A 22,159-nucleotide genomic window follows, 5' to 3' on the forward strand; every position below is an offset into this window, starting at 1 on the left:
TGCTACTGAGCTGATTACAAACTTAATACAATATATTAATAAGAATGATTATAGATTCATTTGTAACATTTCCCCTGTTAAGTGTTAATATGTGATTGCACCCTTACTCCATGAACTGTGGTAGTAGGGTACCAGCATAATCCTGTTGACAATGTGTTACATGTTTTACGGTTACGTGATGATGTCACTACGCTCTAGCAGATGAGTGCGTCAAGTCAAGCTAGAGCGATGTTGTTGAATGACTGAGCGGCCAGTCGTGTATTCTGTAGGCCAGGGGTGCCCAACCAGTCTCTCGCGGTCTACCAGTACACCGCCGACAGATCCCAAGTAGACCGCGAGGGGTGAAGAAGAAGAAGAAAAAAAGAATATATATATATATTTTTTTTTTTAAATAAAATAAAATTTGCGCGGGACATATACGCGCGGTAGCGCATGTGCTGTCAACAACAGTTGAAAGCCGTCAACAGTAGTTACGCAGGTTTGCAATGTTGACACTAGGCTGGTAGATCTCGGGAGATTGGCTACTTGAAAAGTAGATCTTGGGTCAAAAAAGGTTGGGCACCCCTGCTGTAGGCTCTTCTGAACGGTGAATAAATATGTCATAAGGCTGAAGTGAATACTATTCGTTCTACGTATACTCCACCACGCCAGCGACAAAGAGTCACCACTCGATCTAAGCTTTACAGCCCCGTGTGTTTTAACCATCACTGATGTTGCGATTGTTGACGTTAAGGAAGGCCGCTTCCCCGTACGCTACACTCTGAGAGATAGTTGGGACGGAGGCGGTGAACTCTTTAGCTCTTGGGCATGGTTTACGATATATTTTCTCAATACCATTTATGCATGTTACGCTCGGCCGAGCTCTCTTAGAACTGCATTATACATCCTGAACATGTGCTCGATGTGAACGCACCTTCATTTACATATGACGCAAGCCTGCATATTTACCCAGCTCCCCACAGTGGTTCAATAATCTGAGGACTTGGGTAAAGAATCAACACTATATATATACATATATATACAACAACTAAGGACATATTTATACGTTTCCCTTAACAGCGATATTCCTAAATCGTCAGCATTGCAAAGTTGCATTTTCCCTGTTGCTAAATGTCGAGGTGTTATTCACAAATTCAACCACAAGTTTGATACCCTTACGCCTATATCTCTTTATCAATTCGAAGTCCTCTATTATCTCAAAAAAAAATTGTCTCGCTGCAGCCATTTTCTGATTCTTTGTGAATAGGTCTTACTGAGTTAGGAGTCCTCTCGAGGACTTTTAAGCTCTCCTAGACTTGGGTTCTACTTTTGGGCCCATAATACTTTGTGAATTGCTCTAATTTAAATCAATTAGGAGTCCAACATTTAAGACTGACACGCCCATTATTCTTAAGGGTTTCTCCTAAATCAGCCACTAACCCTAACTTTTAACCCTACGATTCTTTGGGAATACGGCCCCTGGCCTAGCCCCGTACTCATCCCTCTAGCCCTTAACTCATCCCTACATCCCTTAACTCATCCAGGTAGCCCATAACTCCTCCCTCTAGCCTTTACCCATCAATGTAGCCCTTAACTCAGCCCTCTAACATTAACTCATCCCTGTAGCCCTTAACTCATCCCTCTAGCCTTTACCCATCAATGTAGCCCTTAACTCATCCCTCTAGCCTTTACTCATCAATGTAGCCCTTAACTCATCCCTCTAGCCTTTACCCATCAATGTAGCCCTTAACTCATCCCTCCGGCCCTTAGCTCATCCCTCATCCACCCCAGAGGAAGTGTAGGGGCCTCCGGGGCCCTGGGCCCCAGAGGGTCTCTGCCCCAGGAGCTCAGACCTCTTTTTTCTAGGACTTCTTCTTCCATTTCACTGTTGTGTACACCACATCACAGTCGGCCCCTTCTCCCAGTCCAACAGCCCCTTCTCCCAGTCCAACAGCCCCTTCTCCCAGTCCAACAGCCCCTTCTCCCAGTCCAACAGCCCCTTCTCCCAGTCCAACAGCCCCTTCTCCCAGTCCAACAGCCCCTTCTCCCAGTCCAACAGCCTCTTCTCCCAGTCCAGCAGCCTCTTCTCCCAGTCCAGCAGCCTCTTCTCCTGCTCCAACAGGATCCTGTCTCGGTCCGACCGTGTTCATCAGTGTATCAATGTTAGCATAGATGTCCTCCCCACTTCTGAAGAACACCTGAGTGAGATATATATATTATATATATATATATATATATATATATATATATATATATATATATATATATATATATATATAAAAATATATATATATATATATATATATATAGATTTACTGATTGGGATGTCAAAAAGACATCCCACACACACACACACACACACACACACACACACACACACACACACACACACACACACACACACACACACACACACACACACACACACACACACACACACACACACACACAAAGACACACATTTTTCCACATTTGACTTATTTCATGGGAGCTCAGACTTATGAGAGCTCAACTCCTACTGTCTCACATGTAACTCACACCCTGGTTACCCGGGTTAAAAACGGTTACGTTTAGGGTGACCTTGGGACAGAGATAGGGTTAGGGTTACCTGTATAAACATAGTGTCAGGTTAGGGTAACCCATTTACAGATGAGGTTAGGGTTACCTTGGTAAACATAGGGTTAGGGTAACCTGTTTACCGATAAGGTTATGGTTACACTGCTAACGATAGGGTTAGGGTAACCTGTTTACAGATAAGGTTAGGGTGACCGTGGGAAAAAGATGGGGTTAGGATTATCTGGGTAAACATATGGTCGGTTTAGGGTAACCTGTTTACAGATAAGGTTATGGTTACCTTGCTAATGATAGGGTTAGGGTAACCTGTTTACAGATAAGGTTAGGCTTACCTTGGTAAAGATAGTGTTAGGGTTAGCCGGTTACAGATTGTTTTCAGATAGGGTATCCTGGGTATAAATAAGGGGAGGGTTACCTGGGAGTTCCCTTGGTTGGGTGGAGCTTTGTTGAGTAGGCCATCACTGCCAAGTCTTGTTCGGTTGGCCATCTTCCAAGCTCTGGAATGTTAACAGGGGAAGAAGAAGAAGAAGAAGAAGAAGAGGATGGAGAAGAAGAAGCTGACCATTTTTGATTGACATTGTGATTAGCTGAATTGATCCCACTGCCAGACAGGGAAAGTGGTTTCAATTCAGATGATGAACTCGGTGTGCCTGTAAACTAAATATTGAATAATGAGAATAATTAAATAATCAGTGAGGAAATGGACATTCATACGAACAATGGCTAGCAGTCCACGTACCTTACGGCACACACTGTTGCAAACAGCAGACCCGCGGCTAGCACTGCAGTAGCAGCTATCCAGGGCAGTTGGTCTGAGTGTGAAAAGGTGGCATCAGGAATTTGTGATTTGACCAATCAATGCATATTAAGAATCCCTTGAGCTTATTAGTCGTCAAAAGCCATTAAAAAAAAAATCACAAAAGGAAATTTCTTACCAACCTACCAATTGGTGCAGTACATCAGGGAGGTGACATGGGAGTTGATCTACACATCCTATATTTTGTTTATTACCTCATTTTCATGAACCATGATCTATGATGCACAAGTCACTCCCTCAATTTTTTTCTTACACGGCCTAAAATGTGTTTTTTGCTTTTAGGTCTTACTGCTGCTTTTGAAACAGTAGACCATGTGATTTTATTGAAAGTCTTAGGCATTGGGTTGGCTTATCAGGTGCAGCCACAGATTTGTTTTCTATTTTCTCCTTATGTTATCCTTTCTATTAGGAACTTTTGCGTGGCCATTGGTTACTTTAGTTCCTCAACCTTCCATTAACTATGGAATGCCTCAAGGCTCAGTCCTTGGCCCTTTTATATTTTCCATATTTTACCGCTAGGTCCAATCGTTCATCAGAACATCAGTTTCTATAAATATGCAGACTACTGCCGGACCAATTTATTGTTTCACAACAATAAAACGCAAACACAACTGGTCAAAGTACAACACAGAATATTTTAAGTTGTTGTGTATTTAAAACTTTCTTCCGCTAAACTCAGATCAATTGGAAGCCATTACCATAGGGGCAGGCCGGAGAGCACTTCTCCTCACGGTATCCTGTTGTATCATACCCCATTGCAGAAATGTTGGTCTCATAATTTCTAACTTTAACCACAAGATAATATCAGTCTTTGAATTGTGTTTCTGCAGTGTCGTATTATCTATAAAATTAGATTGTTTTTATCCCGTTAAAATCTTGACACTGTTATCAATGCTCTCATCTCTTCTTGCTTAGACTACTGTAACTCGTTGTATTACTGTCCCTCTCATTACAGCGTCTACAAACTTGAGCTTTTTTTCTTATTTCAAATATCTCCCAATTCATCTTGCTTGTCATTATTACTTTATCGATTCTACTTTTAGTAATTTGTCTTGTTTGTATGACCATGTAAATTACTTTGTAACTTTGAAAAGTGCTATATAAATAAACATAACTAGAACTGCAAGCAGTTATGCAGGGGTCCAAGAAGTGTGCATTTCGCCGGCACAACGCGACAAGAAATGTGCGTTTCGCCGGCACAACGCGAAGCATGTGTTCAAAACGCTACCCTGAACCTGTGGATACAAAGGATTTGACTGTGGTAGGAGTAGCGAGAAGTCAGTGTAGCGTTTTCGCGGCAAAATTTTGTAGACGATATACAATTTCCTCGTTTATTGCGCCCCCTAACGGCAAATTTTTCCGAATTTTTTATCGAACGACGTTAAGGTTAACACCAACATGTGTGTAAAATTTGGACTCGATCCGATGTCTAATTTTGGATTTCTTTGGATTTTTGATATTCCACGTCTAATTTAGCTAATAAACCAATATTCAAAACGCTACCGATTCGTCGTCGAAAGTCGGATCAAAAAACTGTCTGAGGGTTTCTTTGCGTGTGCGTCTGAAGATGCCGTGTGCAAAGTTTGGTGTTGATTGGTCGAGAAATGTGGGAGGAGTAGCGAAAAAACAGTTTTGCGGTTTTCGCGATTTAGCGAAAAAAAATTCTAGACGCAAATGGGCGTGGCCTATGCCAAAAGATGCAGCAGACTCCAGTGAATCTGTGTGTATAAGGTTTTGAATGTGGGAGGTTCGGTGTGGGAGTTATAGCCCCAAACGCGTATTCCTTGGTATAGCGCCACCTAGTGACCGGCGTGTCTGGATTTTGTCGTCTGCATAGTCCGAAGAGATCTGGATCTAGTCATGCAATTGGCGTGTCGGCACCATTTACGGTTTGGGCTGTGGTCCCACTTTTAGGGAGGTAAGTATAATAGGAAAAATCCTTACAAAAACAATAGGGATCCAACCTGTTGGCTTGGACCCCTAAAAATAAAAAGAATCCTTACAAAAACAATAGGGATCCAACCTGTTGGCTTGGACCCCTAAAAATCCTTACAAAAACAATAGGGATCCAACCTGTTGGCTTGGACCCCTAACAAGAAGTGTGCATTTCGCCGGCACAACGCGACAAGAAATGTGCGTTTCGCCGGCACAAAGCGAAGCATGTGTTCAAAACGCTACCCTGAACCTGTGGATACAAAGGATTTGACTGTGGTAGGAGTAGCGAGAAGTCAGTGTGGCGTTTCCGCGGCGAAATTTTGTAGAAGATATACAATTTCCTCGTTTATTGCGCCCCCTAATGGCGAAATTTTCCGAAATTTTTATCGAACGACATTAAGGTTAGCACCAACATGTGTGTAAAATGTGGACTCGATCCGATGTCTAATTTTGGATTTCTTTGGATTTTTGATATTCCACGTCTAATTTAGCTAATAAACCAATATTCAAAACACTACCGTTTCGTTATCGAAGGACGGATCAAAAAAGTAATGCAGGAATTCTTTTCGTGTAGGTCTGAAGATGTCATGTGCAAAGTTTTGTGTCAATTGGTCGAGAAATGTGGGAGGAGTAGCGAAAAAACATTTTTGCGGTTTTCGCGATATAGCGAAAAATATTCCTAGACGCAAATGGGCGTGGCCTAGGCCAAAAGATGCAGCAGACTCCAGTGCATCTGTGTGTACAAGTTTTTGGACTCTGGGAGGTTCGGTGTGGGAGTTATAGCCCCAAACGCGTCTGTCCTTGGTATAGCGCCACCTAGTGGCCGGCGTGTCTGGATTTGGTTATCTGAGTAGCGGTGCCGGACCTGGATCTAGTCATGCAATTGGCGTGTCGGCACCATTTACGGTTTGGGCTGTGGCACCACTTCTAAGGCGTATAGTATAATAATAATAATCCTTACAAAAACAATAGGGATCCAACCTGTTGGCTTGGACCCCTAATTATTATAATTATTATCATACATCATCTGTACACTACATCACTCCTATTTGTGATGAGAGTGTCCAGAAGTGACTCTATTTTTAAAGACCTTGTAATGACTGATCAGCCTCACAGCTGGTGGTGCAATAGGGTCCCTTTATCTCCCTGAGGACAGACCTGTCAGGGTTGGCTGTGTCTCCAGGTGGGGGACAGGAAGCTCCTGGCTGGTGTTCCCGGCAGCGTTGGAGCTGTGGCAGGTCAAGGCTGTCAGACCAGCAGGGGCCCTCATTGTGAGGGAGCTCCTCAACGTGGCGTTCTCCAGGTTGACCTGGCTAACAGACACGTCTTCAGAACCCAACACCAGTTTCCCATCCAACCACCACTCCAGAGACGGTGATGGTCTGCCCACGCTGTCGCAGGAACATCGCACCCAGGCTGCAATTCTGCTGCAGCCTGAAGTGGGCAGGATCCTGGGAGGAGCTGTGGATACAGGGAAGGGGGAGGACAACATCAAGAGAGAATTTGGAGAAGTCATCTTACTTCCGGTTTAACAAAAACCATTGTTATCACTACATCACCAAACTCAGGGTTGTTCCTGGTTTTGAGTCAATCTTACTTTGAATGTCGACCTTACAATAAGCTGTCAGAACAGAAAAGCAAAGCAAAAACTGAAATGAATAGATAAGAAACGTTAAGGTTTGAATAAAATAACCTACGATTGCTGAATGGTTTTGAGTCAATCTTACTTTGAATTATTGATCAACACACTGCTTTGTCTTCTGTCTTAGATCGAGGAAACCTTTAGATACATCACCAAGCTCAGGGTGGCTTCCTGTTTTGAATCAACTTACTTTGAATGTCAATCTTGTAGACATTAGACTTTTCTGTGCCAAAGTCATTCCGGACCTCACAAAAGAAAACATTATTGCCGTTCCACAGCTGGATGGACAGAGAAGATCCAGTCCCGATCTTAAGGATGTGTTCTCCGTGTATTCGGTACCAGGTGACCTCGCTGACAGCAGGGTTAGCATGACTGGTGCAGGTCAGGTTGAGGCAGCCTCCCTCTCTGGCTGGAAGACACGGGCTGCCGACAGCAGAGGTGTTCCTGGGGGCGTCTGAGAGGGAACCCACCAATCAGAGCCTAGCCCTCAGCTCCGCTGTCATGTTGGTTAGATGTTGTGAATTTAACAAAACTGTTCTGAATACAATAAAATAAGGTAAATTAATTGAAAAACAGGAGAAGCATCAAAAGTTCTTGTTGATCAACCCACTGCTTTGTCTTCTAAGATCAAGGAGAAAAAAAAGGTATATTACAGAGAAGATCAATATAAAAAGTAAACAAATAATAAAATGTACTCTTCATTGAAAAGGTAGTACATTGACTCACATGAGATACTGAGTTGGTATCTTGTAGACGTCACAGTTTTGTTCCCAGATGGTATGTAGTAGGCCGCAGTGCAGGAGACATTGTTTCCATGGTGGAGGTGGGAGGCGTTGAAGGTCAGAGTGGAGGTCACGGTATCGTTCTGCTGGAGCTGGGTGCTGAGCCCCAGGGCGGGGGTCCACGTCACAGTGGGGGGGTGGGTGTCACAGTAGGACGGGGCAGAGCACCCCAGCTCCACAGGAGTCCCCTCCACCACCGGCTCCTTGGGGGGGGTCAAACGAGGTGCATCAGGGAGCCCTGGGTACCAAACCAATTTAGAGCGGTTACTATGGAGACCCAAGCATAATCTGAACCACAGTGAGACCAATAGGACTTGTGAGAGATGTTTGTTTCAGACGGACACACATTGCACTTACCCTTGATCTGGATGGTCACTGGGTATACTGAAAAATCATATCTTAATGGCTTTCCACAGTCAATTCTTAAATAATATTGAACATTGTCTTCAAGTACGTCATTTAATGTTGTAGTACAGTTGTACGCTGTTAGATTTCCCTTGAATGTTGTACTGATAGTTATTTTATCTTTTTTCCATGTTGGTATACATTCAGGAAGTAGCTTGTCTTTATACTCCTCCTCCAAGGTGAAGGAACAAGGAACGGTAACACAGGATCCACTGAGTGTCGTCACACTTGCTGGCACTAGGGCCTCAAATTCTGCAGCGTTGCACCCAGCACCTTTAAAACAAGAGGTTGACAAATCCAAAGGCTCAATCGATGCAAACTGACAAAATATTTAAATGCAACATTGAACTTCCTACCAAAACAAGATAATATATCCTACTATTAATATTAATTAGTAATATTAGTCACTAAGTTATTAGTTATTTTTATTATTATTATTAATATCATCATTTATTATGTTTGATTTGGATGGTGCATTTCAAAATTCGAAGTCCTAAATGTAAAGTTAAAGTCACTGAGTAATTAAAAAATATTAGCAGAGTACAACCGGGATTGACAGATGAACACAAAGAGAACTACAGGTACTTACAGAGGATAACAGTGAGTACTACAAGTATTGACAGAGGACTGCAGAGGGTACTACAGGTATTAAGGGAGTACTAGAGAGGGTACTACAGGTATTAAGGGAGTACTAGAGAGGGTACTACAGGTATTAAGGGAGTACTATCGGTATTAACAGATGACAAAAGAAAGAACTAGTTCTCCAGGTATTATTATAGTACTACAGAGGGTAAAAACAGAGTATCAAAGGTATTAGAGAGTGTACTACAGAGATAACTTCAGTGCTACAGGTATTAATATAGTACCTATTAAAGGTAACATCAGAGAGGGTTGAGATGTTTACCTTGCAGGAGACTACAGAGCAGAAATACTCTCCAGGATCCAGTCATGTTCTCCTCCACAACTTCATCAGGAGAAATACAAAAATCTCATTAACTTCTGTACTACACTTAATATCATACTACACTTAAGGTATTCAGTACTACACTAATAATAGTAAGACATTATTAAATGCTATAGAAATGTCTGTTTCAAAATAACAGTAAATCTACCACTTTTACTAATTAAACTAATTTTCCATCATATAATACCAATATTCAAAGAAGAACAATGATAATAACCATGCATATGTGATGTATTACCTTTAAAGGTAACATTTGGACATATTCAACTCTTGAGAAGTTTAGACAGGGATATAAACAGGACATCAAAACATAACATCTTTACATTAACTAAAACAGGTATTGCTTGAATAAAACCAAAAATAATATATATCAGTACATGTAAACAGTTATTATGTTCCTTTGTTCTATCAACCAGACACAGAGTTGACTTACGTGATAGAGGTGAAGGACTTGATATGAAGTTCCTGAAGAGTAAAAGCTTTACTTCATCTTTCTCTCTACGCCGTGGTGAGGTGAGTGAATGAGGAACTTATTAAAATGTACATGAGCAGAGATATAACTTAGAGCTGAGCCAACATACCGGAAGAATATATATTTAGAGATTAAAGGTTCAACAAAACCATTATCAACCAATATTAGTACTGCACTGTATGACTGTTGATTAGTTAATACTCTTAATACTGTTAATTGCTGTTAATAATGTTAACGCTGTTTATGCAGCTAATACTGTTCTCTATCAATACTATTGATACTGGTCTCTGTTAATACTGTTACTATTGTAAACACTGTTAAAGCCGTTCACACTGTTCACTGGTAATACTGTTGATACTGACTTCTATTCATTTTGTTAATAATGTTAACACTGTTCATGCGGTTCTCTGATGATACTTTTCTCTGTTAACACTGTTGATACTGTTCTGTTAATCTCGTTGATACAGTTATCTGTTAATTCTTCTCACTGTTGATACTGTTGATAATGTTCTTTGTTAATACTGTTAATACTGTTGATACTGTTCTGTTAATACTGTGTTTAGACCCGGCTCTAGGCCATAATAAACTATTGGAGAGGGTGATGATTGAAAGAGTGAACTTAACATAATTGAATGAAGGACGACCACTAAATTGAAGTAATGACATGTGTAGATCAGCAGCATCAGTAACACAGTAAGTGGATGATGGATATATGTTGTGTAGTGGTGTAGAGTCGACAAAACAGGGTAATGGAACAGAAAACGGGAAGTTGAGCAGCCTGCACAACGGAAAGCGAGTGCACTGGGGTCGAGGGCTTGAAGACTGCGTCATTCAAAATGGCAGCTTCTGAGATCACATGACACAGGTGCTTCCACCTCTCCGTAATGAGCCACTGGCTCCTCCCACGACCTCCAACACATGAGCAGGGGACCCGCCCCCAGTCTCCTCGAGCCACAGGGTCGGCACAACTGTTAGTACTGTTAATACTGCTCTGTTAATACTGTTGATACGGCTGTTAATACTGTTGATACTGCTCTGTTAATACTGTTGATACTAATCACTGTTAATACTGCTCTGTTGATACTAATCTGTTAATACTGTTGCCTGTTAATAGTTAATACTAATCTGTTAATACTGTTCACTGTTAATACAGTTTATGCTAATCTCTGTTTACACTGTTCCCTGTTAATACTAATCACTGTTGATACTATACTATACTATACTTAATACTGCTCTGTTGCTATCATTCTCTGTTACTCCTGTTGATCCTGCTGTTTTTACTGCCTGTAGCAAATGTCCATGTTATACTGTACCTAGGTGACTGCCCCACCCCACCTAGGTGACTTATTTTGAGCTCCTTCATACAAAGGATGTACGAATGGTGTTAGAAATATGGTTTATTGCACAACTGTGATAATGAACATGGCAAGGGTGTCAGGGTATGGTACACAGAAAGCTAGTTTGACTCAAGTGCAAAGCAGGATAAGTTTTAAGGTATTTATTCCTCAGACAAATAAAGTTCCAAATCCAATAAAGCTCAGAAGATCAAAAAACAAACTCAGTCCAAAAATTCCAAAAAGCAAAAAACACAAAAACTCAGTCCCAGAATCCAAAAAAGGCAAAGCACATTGACAATAAATCCAAGGGGTAATCCAAAAGGCAGGGTAAACAGACAGGCAAAGGTTGGCAACAAGATCAATCCAGAAATAGCGAACAAATCAACAGGGTAATCCCAAACTCAGAGTAGAAAAACAGTCCAGGGTCAAAGTACAAGAAGGTAAAAGTACTCCCCCAGTTTATACTGTTCACTTCCGAAAATGTTTTCTGTCGATAAGGTCATCTGTTAACAAGTTAGTACGTTTATATGAACACCTTAATTTGATTAAAGCTAGTGCTACTATGGTCCTCAATTGGACAACTGCAATTGTCCGATTAAACATGGCGTCGAAAAAATCGGTTCATTGGCCGAAGCATGTCATATACGATAGGTGGCACCGTACCTATAGGGGTGTCGAGATGATGCCTCATGAAACGTCAAAGACTCCCAGCCGGATGAACCACCAAAGTAGTTCGACCTCAAAGCTTCAAATGAGTACGCTAGAGACACCTAGTGGTGATACTAATTTACTACCTCGTTGATGACCAACCTTTAGAAAAACATTAACTTTTAATTCAGTCTTTTCTTGGGTGAGATCTAAGCATAGTTTGTAGTGAATGCATGTCGATGATGATACACTTATAGGGGGTCGCTACATTGGTACGGCTTCCACCATCTTCTGCGCAACCTTTTTAAATAAATCGCCGTTTCTCGTTTTCCGATGGCGACAACAACACGACTACCATCTCCTTCTACTTCAGGCTCACAGACACCAGAAAAGATCTTGAGCATGGGCAGAAAATTAAATCCAATTCCAATCAGATTAACCGTAAACATTAATAATCTAGGGGTCTTAATCCAACGACTAAGGTGTAAACATGCATTTTAATAATCCAATCATAGTTGGACTAACCCAATAATTCAGTTTTCTTTAGTTTCATGTAAACAACTGTTTATATTGTTCTCTCTTGATACTGTAAATACTGCTTTTGGTTAATTCTAACCAGGGAGACTGCAGGGCCCCAAGCTATGCTAATGGTTACCTTTGTTAATAGGGACACTGGTCATTGTTGGTTCTAGGCAGTAGGGGCCTAGGCAAGACTTTCTTTAGGGCAGCACCTTACCTTGCCTTGAGCTGAGAACTGTGACTTTTCTTTTTAAACTTAACACTGCAAATGTTTAAAAAAGATAGTTACACATTTTAATTAACATTGCTATAAAACCTAGTAGAAACTTGACATGTTTATTTTGCCGACAGGATAGAATAACAACTAATACATTTATGAATTTCTATCGATTTGCTGTCATGTTTCACACAATGTCGTTTTTACACTGAAAAAGTATATATTGCATTAAATTCACTACTGACAACTACAAGCATTCTCTGCCTGGGCTATGAATTCAAATCACCACCTGAGGGCAGAATAACCCCTTCAGAATGGATCTGGAATTGAATTGGCATAGCGGGTCCACACAATTGCATATTCAGCCAGTGGCGGCTCCTGAAAAAAAATCTCATGTGGGGCTATTTTTCTTATAATGATTGAGGTGACCCATTCAATGGGTGCATTAAGCAAGACAGTATTAATTTGTTGTTGGATGATTAACTCATACAGAGATCATTCTTGTGTCCACTAGATTGCAACTCCATCTAAAAAAATGGTGTAGCTCCACAGTTAATTATTTATATGAATCTTATGTTGCATGATGAAAACTAGCTAAACAGGAGAAAATATGTCCGGAAACAACATAAAGACAGGGGAAGCATATTAAGTCTAGTTGACTTACCGTGAAAGCTTACAAAAGTAAAATAAGTTATCAAAGTGGTACATAGAAATACAATCATTTCACGTTCCTCAACATTGCACAAACAATGTATTTTCAGACACAAATGAAATACAAAATGAGCTGAAAATACGACATCTTGGTATTTGTTCGGATTGGGATCAAGAGCTTTCATAACCTTTACGACATTTCAAAGGTAGTGCAGTCAAAGTATCTTGGATTTGCTGGAGTTGAGTGGCAATGTTCACCCTCTCAATAGCCGCAAATCTCCCCTCAATGTGTCCCACCAGTCGATACCCGGGCAGCGCTGTCTGCCGTGCGGCCGTCAGGGTGGAAGAGGAGGCGGGGGAGCAGAACACTGCGTTAGCTTCTTCACAGCCTGCTAGACAGCTCTTTATCTCATACTAATATGTTAGGGTTAGGGTTATCCTCGGGTGTGTGACATCCTCCACTTAGTATGAACCTGTTTAATCTTGTTTGGTCTTGGTGGTCCTGTTTTTTTTTAATGCCAATTTGTCTGAATTTGATCGCAGACTAAAAGGAACTTCTTTCAAAGACACAACGAAATTGCACCGGAGATTCTGGAGAGCGAAAAACTGTTTCTTAAGTAAAATCATTATTAGCATGTAATTAACACCGATTATTTTTCAAAGCTAGAACGATTATTATTAAATAAAAAAAATAAAAAGAGGCAGGCAGGTCGGCGCCGCAGCGCCCTCTATGGACGAGCCGCCACTGCTGTAAAGTAATCATAATATCAGAAACATACAGTATGACTAACAGTGTTGCCAGTTACCTTGAAAAGTAATCAGATTACTGACTAGTTACTCCTTAAAAAAGTAACTTAGTTACTCTACTGATTACATGATTTTAAAAGTAACTAAGTAAGATTACAAATTACTTTATCAGTTACATTTAGCTGCGACAACACCCCCTGCCACCTCAAAATAAAAAATTACAACCAGTTTTGCCAATTCTAACTCCCTCCCCCCGTCAACAATGTTCTTCCCCCGCTCCAGCGCAACACACACACAAACACGCACGCAGCACCGTGCGACTAATTCCGCCGCTATAACAACTTGTTGCGCGGACTCTGGAGAGTCAAGGAAGACACTCGCCTCTGATAGATTGAAGTCTTTGGAGACTTACGCTTCACACGCACACACACTCTCACACAAATAGGGAGACAGACGGACAGACACACACACAGCACCCCATCGCTCTCAACGCCAATCGGTGATCCGGTAAAAAAATAGTAACGCACAGTGACTTTGATGAGTAATTTTAATTTTATTACTGGTTTGGAAATAGTAACGCGTTAGATTACTCGTTACTGAAAAAAGTGGTCTGACGTAAGGGGGTGTCATTCTTAGTTCACTCTTGTTGATTGGGGGTGCTAGTGACGTCTTTGGGGGTTATTCTGGCTCAGCCTGTGGCCAGCAGCTGCCATGCCTCAGTCTTCTCGGAGGCCAGCAGGCGCAGGCTGGGCCAGGGGGAGAGCTCACTGTTAACACTGACACACAGCGCTGCCAGGAAACACAGTAACGCGTTACGCATTACTGGCATCACTGATGACTTATGACTTGCTTATCAATAATAATCATATTTTAAAAGTTAAACCAATCTATAGAATAATAATAATCATAGTCATATAAAAAATATTCGAATGAAAACCTATTCACAACCTTTTTTTAAACTCTGATTTACTAGACATCTGGGGCCGTATTCACAAAGCTTTTTATCTTACCGCTAGGAGTGCTCCTAACTTGCTCTAAAAGTTTTTACGTAGGAGTTTTACTTAAAGTAATTCACAAAGCCGCTGAGACCTACTCATACTAAGGATAAATCAACAAGAGTGAACTAAGAATGACAGCCCCTTACGTCGATTCTCGGGCAAAAGTTTAGCGGTCAGTATGGTGATTGGTTGTTGAGTGCAGGCGGTCTCGGTGAAACTCATCCGAAACATCCTGTTACATACGCTACAATGAAGTCCTATCAAATAGTTATGGACAGTGCAGTTAGCAGAATACACACATGATGACACTTTTGTGCAGACCACGATAATGCAATGTATGCACGTTAAAGAGAGAGAACACAAACAATAAAAACACGCAAATTGCATTATATCAAGGAGGTAATTAAAAGCACCATGCAAACTTCATCCATTGAGCATATATCCAGAACTCAAACACTTTAAAATCAGCCCATACTGCTGTTCAAGTCCTCCTCTCATGATGAAAGAAAGCGAAGCCTAAGACATGAAACTCAAGCGAAAGCCCAACTGGTACCAGGACCAATTGCTACTGAGCTGATTACAAACTTAATACAATATATTAATAAGAATGATTATAGATTCATTTGTAACATTTCCCCTGTTAAGTGTTAATATGTGATTGCACCCTTACTCCATGAACTGTGGTAGTAGGGTACCAGTATAATCCTGTTGACAATGTGTTACATGTTTTACGGTAACGTGATGATGTCACTGCGCTCTAGCAGATGAGTGCGTCAAGTCAAGCTAGAGCGATGTTGTTGAATGACTGAGCGGCATCCAGTCGTGTATTCTGTAGGCTCTTCTGAACGGTGAATAAATATGCCATAAGGCTGAAGTGAATACTATTCGTTCTACGTATACTCCACCACGCCAGCGACAAAGGGTCACCACTCGATCTAAGCTTTACAGCCCCGTGTGTTTTAACCATCACTGATGTTGCGATTGTTGACGTTAAGGAAGGCCGCTTCCCCATACGCTACACTCTTTACACACGTGAACTCTTTAGCTCTTGGGCATGGTTTATGATATATTTTCTCAATACCATTTATACATGTTAGGCTCGGCCGAGCTCTCTTAGAACTGCATTATACATCCTGAACATGTGCTTGATGTGAACGCACCTTCATTTACATATGCAAGCCTGCATCCTTACACAGCTCCCCACAGTGGTTCAATAATCTGTGGACTTGGGTACAGAATCAACACTATATATATACATATATATACAACAACTGAGGACATATTTATACTGAGTTACTTACTGAGTTAGGAGTCCTCTCGAGGACTTTTAAGCTCTCCTAGACTTGGGTTCTACTTTTGGGCCCATAATACTTTGTGAATTGCTCTAATTTAAATCAATTAGGAGTCCAACATTTAAGACTGACACGCCCATTATTCTTAAGGGTTTCTCCTAAATCAGCCACTAACCCTAACTTTTAACCCTACGATTCTTTGGGAATACGGCCCCTGGCCTAGCCCCGTACTCATCCCTCTAGCCCTTAACTCATCCCTACATCCCTTAACTCATCCAGGTAGCCCATAACTCCTCCCTCTAGCCTTTACCCATCAATGTAGCCCTTAACTCAGCCCTCTAACATTAACTCATCCCTGTAGCCCTTAACTCATCCCTCTAGCCTTTACCCATCAATGTAGCCCTTAACTCATCCCTCTAGCCTTTACTTATCAATGTAGCCCTTAACTCATCCCTCTAGCCTTTACCCATCAATGTAGCCCTTAACTCATCCCTCCGGCCCTTAGCTCATCCCTCATCCACCCCAGAGGAAGTGTAGGGGCCTCCGGGGCCCTGGGCCCCAGAGGGTCTCTGCCCCAGGAGCTCAGACCTCTTTTTTCTAGGACTTCTTCTTCCATTTCACTGTTGTGTACACCACATCACAGTCGGCCCCTTCTCCCAGTCCAACAGCCCCTTCTCCCAGTCCAACAGCCCCTTCTCCCAGTCCCACAGCCCCTTCTCCCAGTCCAACAGCCCCTTCTCCCAGTCCAGCAGCCTCTTCTCCTGCTCCAACAGGATCCTGTCTCGGTCCGACCGTGTTCATCAGTGTATCAATGTTAGCATAGATGTCCTCCCCACTTCTGAAGAACACCTGAGTGAGATATATATATATATATATATATATATATATATATATATATATATATATAAAAAAATATATATATATATATATATGGATTTACTGATTGGGATGTCAAAAAGACATCCCACACACACACACACACACACACACACACACACACACACACACACACACACACACACACACACACACACACACACACACACACACACACACACACAAAGACACACATTTTTCCACATTTTACTTATTTCATGGGAGCTCAGACTTATGGGAGCTCAACTCCTACTGTCTCACATGTAACTCACACCCTGGTTACCCGGGTTAAAAACGGTTACGTTTAGGGTGACCTTGGGACAGAGATAGGGTTAGGGTTACCTGTATAAACATAGGGTCGGGTTAGGGTAACCCATTTACAGATAAGGTTAGGGTTACCTTGGTAAACATAGGGTTAGGGTAACCTGTTTACCGATAAGGTTATGGTTACACTGCTAACGATAGGGTCAGGGTAACCTGTTTACAGGTAAAGTTAGGTTGACCGTGGGAAAAAGATGGGGTTAGGATTATCTGGGTAAACATATGGTCGGTTTAGGGTAACCTGTTTACAGATAAGGTTATGGTTACCTTGCTAATGATAGGGTTAGGGTAACCTGTTTACAGATAAGGTTAGGGTTACCTTGGTAAAGATAGTGTTAGGGTCAGCCGGCTACAGATTGTTTTCAGATAGGGTATCCTGGGTATAAATAAGGGGAGGGTTACCTGGGAGTTCCTTTGGTTGGGTGGAGCTTTGTTGATTAGAGCATCACTGCCAAGTCTTGCTCGGGTCGCCATCTTCCAAGCTCTGGAATGTTAACAGGGGAAGAAGAAGAAGAAGAAGAAGAAGAAGAAGCAGAAGAAGAAGAAGAAGAAGAAGAAGAAGAAGAAGAAGAAGAAGAAGAAGAAGAAGAAGAAGAAGAAGAAGAGGATGGAGAAGAAGAAGCTGACCATTTTTGATTGACATTGTGGTTAGCTGAATTGATCCCACTGCCAGACAGGGAAAGTGGTTTCAATTCAGATGATGAACTCGGTGTGCCTGTAAACTAAATATTGAATAATAAGAATAATTAAATAATCAGTGAAGAAATGGACATTCGTACAAACAATGGCTATCAGTCCACGTACCTCACGGCACACACTGTTGCAAACAACAGACCCGCGGCTAGCACTGCAGTAGCAGCTATCCAGGGCAGTTGGTCTGAGTGTGAAAAGGTGGCACCAGGAATTTGTGATTTGACCAATCAAGGAGGTGACCTGGGAGTTGATCTACCCATCCGTTATTAGGGGTCCAAGCCAACAGGTTGGATCCCTATTGTTTTTGTAATGATTTTTATTAGGGGTCCAAGCCAACAGGTTGGATCCCTATTGTTTTTGTAAGGATTATTATTATTATACTATACGCCTTAGAAGTGGTGCCACAGCCCAAACCGTAAATGGTGCCGACACGCCAATTGCATGACTAGATCCAGGTCCGGCACCGCTACTCAGATAACCAAATCCAGACACGCCGGCCACTAGGTGGCGCTATACCAAGGACAGACGCGTTTGGGGCTATAACTCCCACACCGAACCTCCCAGAGTCCAAAAACTTGTACACACAGATGCACTGGAGTCTGCTGCATCTTTTGGCCTAGGCCACGCCCATTTGCGTCTAGGAATATTTTTCGCTATATCGCGAAAACCGCAAAAATGTTTTTTCGCTACTCCTCCCACATTTCTCGACCAATTGACACAAAACTTTGCACATGACATCTTCAGACCTACACGAAAAGAATTCCTGCATTACTTTTTTGATCCGTCCTTCGATAACGAAACGGTAGTGTTTTGAATATTGGTTTATTAGCTAAATTAGACGTGGAATATCAAAAATCCAAAGAAATCCAAAATTAGACATCGGATCGAGTCCACATTTTACACACATGTTGGTGCTAACCTTAATGTCGTTCGATAAAAATTTCGGAAAATTTCGCCATTAGGGGGCGCAATAAACGAGGAAATTGTATATCTTCTACAAAATTTCGCCGCGGAAACGCCACACTGACTTCTCGCTACTCCTACCACAGTCAAATCCTTTGTATCCACAGGTTCAGGGTAGCGTTTTGAACACATGCTTCGCTTTGTGCCGGCGAAACGCACATTTCTTGTCGCGTTGTGCCGGCGAAATGCACACTTCTTGTTAGGGGTCCAAGCCAACAGGTTGGATCCCTATTGTTTTTGTAAGGATTTTTAGGGGTCCAAGCCAACAGGTTGGATCCCTATTGTTTTTGTAAGGATTCTTTTTATTTTTAGGGGTCCAAGCCAACAGGTTGGATCCCTATTGTTTTTGTAAGGATTTTTCCTATTATACTTACCTCCCTAAAAGTGGGACCACAGCCCAAACCGTAAATGGTGCCGACACGCCAATTGCATGACTAGATCCAGATCTCTTCGGACTATGCAGACGACAAAATCCAGACACGCCGGTCACTAGGTGGCGCTATACCAAGGAATACGCGTTTGGGGCTATAACTCCCACACCGAACCTCCCACATTCAAAACCTTATACACACAGATTCACTGGAGTCTGCTGCATCTTTTGGCATAGGCCACGCCCATTTGCGTCTAGAATTTTTTTTCGCTAAATCGCGAAAACCGCAAAACTGTTTTTTCGCTACTCCTCCCACATTTCTCGACCAATCAACACCAAACTTTGCACACGGCATCTTCAGACGCACACGCAAAGAAACCCTCAGACAGTTTTTTGATCCGACTTTCGACGACGAATCGGTAGCGTTTTGAATATTGGTTTATTAGCTAAATTAGACGTGGAATATCAAAAATCCAAAGAAATCCAAAATTAGACATCGGATCGAGTCCAAATTTTACACACATGTTGGTGTTAACCTTAACGTCGTTCGATAAAAAATTCGGAAAAATTTGCCGTTAGGGGGCGCAATAAACGAGGAAATTGTATATCGTCTACAAAATTTTGCCGCGAAAACGCTACACTGACTTCTCGCTACTCCTACCACAGTCAAATCCTTTGTATCCACAGGTTCAGGGTAGCGTTTTGAACACATGCTTCGCGTTGTGCCGGCGAAACGCACATTTCTTGTCGCGTTGTGCCGGCGAAATGCACACTTCTTGGACCCCTGCATAACTGCTTGCAGTTCTAGTTATACTTACCTCCCTAAAAGTGTGCCCACAGCCCAAACCGTAAATGGTGACGACACGCCAATTGCATGACTAGATCCAGGTCTCTTCGGACTATGCAGACGACAAAATCCAGACACGCCGGCCACTAGGTGGCGCTATACCAAGGAATACGCGTTTGGGGCTATAACTCCCACACCGAACCTCCCACAGTCAAAAACTTGTACGCACATATTCACTGGAGTCTGCTGCATCTTTTGGCATAGGCCACGCCCATTTGCGTCTAGAATTTTTTTTCGCAAAATCGCGAAAACCGCAAAACTGTTTTTTCCCTACTCCTCCCACATTTCTTGACCGATCGACACCAAACTTTGCACACGACATCTTCAGACGCACACGAAGAGAAAAACTCAAACACTTTTTGATCCGACCTTCGATTACGAAACGGTAGCATTTTGAATATTTGTTTATTAGCTACGTTTTACGTTGAAAATCAAAAATCCAGAAAAATACCAAAATTAGACATCGGATCAAGTCCAAATTTTACACACATGTCGGTGCTACCCTTAATGGCGTTCAATAAAAATATCGGAATATTTTGCCATTAGGGGGCGCAATAAACGAGGAAATTGTATATCTTCTAATAGGCCCGAGGAATGTTCTTCAAACTATAAGGGAACCATCAAGGGGCAAACCCGAGTCTATATAAAAAATATGGCCAAGAATTATTAATGTGGGCGGGAGTTATTTGGCAAAGGAAAATTGTCTTTGGAAAATTTCGCCACAGGGCGGCGCCAAAAAACGACGATATTGTCTATCTCCTATTTGGCCAATGTTCTGAAAACGCGTTTTGGGCTATAACTCCCACACCGAAGCTCCCACAGTCAAAACCTTTCTATCCACATGTTGTTCACGGTAGCGTTTTGAACACATGCTTCGCTTTGTGCCGGCGAAACGCACATTTCTTGTCGCGTTGTGCCGGCGAAATGCACACTTCTTGGACCCCTGCATAACTGCTTGCAGTTCTAGTTAGGGGTCCAAGCCAACAGGTTGGATCCCTATTGTTTTTGTAAGGATTTTTATTATTATACTACCTCCCCGTGAAAGTGGAACCACAGCCCAAACCGTAAATGGTGCCGACATGCCAATTGCATGACTAGATCCAGGTCCGGCACCGCTACTCAGATAACAAAATCCAGACACGCCGGCCACTAGGTGGCGCTATACCAAGGAAAGACGCGTTTGGGGCTATAACTCCCACACCGAACCTCCCACATTCAAAACCTTGTACCCACATATTCACTGGAGTCTGCTGCATCTTTTGGCATAGGCCACGCCCATTTGCGTCTACAATTTTTTTTCGCAAAATCGCGAAAACCGCAAAACTGTTTTTTCCCTACTCCTCCCACATTTCTTGACCAATCGACACCAAACTTTGCACACGACATCTTCAGACGCACACGCAAAGGAATCGTGAGACAGTTTTTTGATCCGACCTTCGACGACGAAACGGTAGCGTTTTGAATATTGGTTTATGAGCTAAATTAGACGTGGAAAATCAAAAATCCAAAGAAATCCAAAATTAGACATCGGAACGAGTCCAAATTTTACACACATGTTGGTGCTAACCTTAACGTCGTTCGATAAAAATTTCGGAAAATTTCGCCATTAGGGGGCGCAATAAACGAGGAAATTGTATATCTTCTACAAAATTTCGCCGCGAAAACGCTACACTGACTTCTCGCTACTCCTACCACAGTCAAATCCTTTGTATCCACAGGTTCAGGGTAGCGTTTTGAACACATGCTTCGCGTTGTGCCGGCGAAACGCACATTTCTTGTCGCGTTGTGCCGGCGAAATGCACACTTCTTGGACCCCTGCGTAACTGCTTGCAGTTCTAGTTATACTACCTCCCCGTGAAAGTGGAACCACAGCCCAAACCGTAAATGGTGCCGACATGCCAATTGCATGACTAGATCCAGGTCCGGCACCGCTACTCAGATAACAAAATCCAGACACGCCGGCCACTAGGTGGCGCTATACCAAGGAAAGACGCGTTTGGGGCTATAACTCCCACACCGAACCTCCCACATTCAAAACCTTGTACCCACATATTCACTGGAGTCTGCTGCATCTTTTGGCATAGGCCACGCCCATTTGCGTCTGCAATTT

The 22,159-nt window shown here is 42.3% G+C and overlaps 2 protein-coding genes across 2 annotated transcripts in view; both read right to left on the reverse strand.

The window, feature by feature from the left end:
* The window catches only part of LOC115545352 (sialic acid-binding Ig-like lectin 5), a 61,586-nt gene that overhangs the window by 13,637 nt on the left and 25,790 nt on the right, over window positions 1–22,159 (reverse strand). Inside the window, exon 5 of the mRNA XM_030358400.1 lies at window positions 7,138–7,401. Within this exon, the coding sequence (XP_030214260.1) occupies window positions 7,138–7,401 (264 nt within the window). The remainder of the gene's footprint in view (window positions 1–7,137; window positions 7,402–22,159) is intronic.
* LOC115545357 (autotransporter adhesin UpaG-like) lies at window positions 491–4,141 on the reverse strand. Its single transcript, XM_030358407.1, has 4 exons — window positions 4,069–4,141; window positions 3,293–3,365; window positions 2,969–3,050; window positions 491–2,177 (listed from the first exon to the last, which is right to left on the reverse strand). The coding sequence occupies exons 1-4, from the start codon at window positions 4,124–4,126 to the stop codon at window positions 1,842–1,844; spliced, it is 549 nt and encodes a 182-aa protein (XP_030214267.1). The 5' UTR covers window positions 4,127–4,141; the 3' UTR covers window positions 491–1,841.

This window comes from Gadus morhua, chromosome 6 (assembly GCF_902167405.1).
Source record: "Gadus morhua chromosome 6, gadMor3.0, whole genome shotgun sequence".
Taxonomy (NCBI): domain Eukaryota; kingdom Metazoa; phylum Chordata; class Actinopteri; order Gadiformes; family Gadidae; genus Gadus; species Gadus morhua.

Excerpts from the sequence above, each read along its gene's own strand:
- LOC115545357 (XM_030358407.1), bottom strand. The coding sequence starts at position 4,126 with ATGGGGTATGATACAACAGGATACCGTGAGGAGAAGTGCTCTCCGGCC. Across the intron at positions 3,366-4,068 it reads CTCTCCGGCCTGCCCCTATG|ACCAACTGCCCTGGATAGCT; the intron begins GTAATGGCTTCC and ends TTTCACACTCAG. Across the intron at positions 3,051-3,292 it reads GCAACAGTGTGTGCCGTAAG|AGCTTGGAAGATGGCCAACC; the intron begins GTACGTGGACTG and ends TTAACATTCCAG.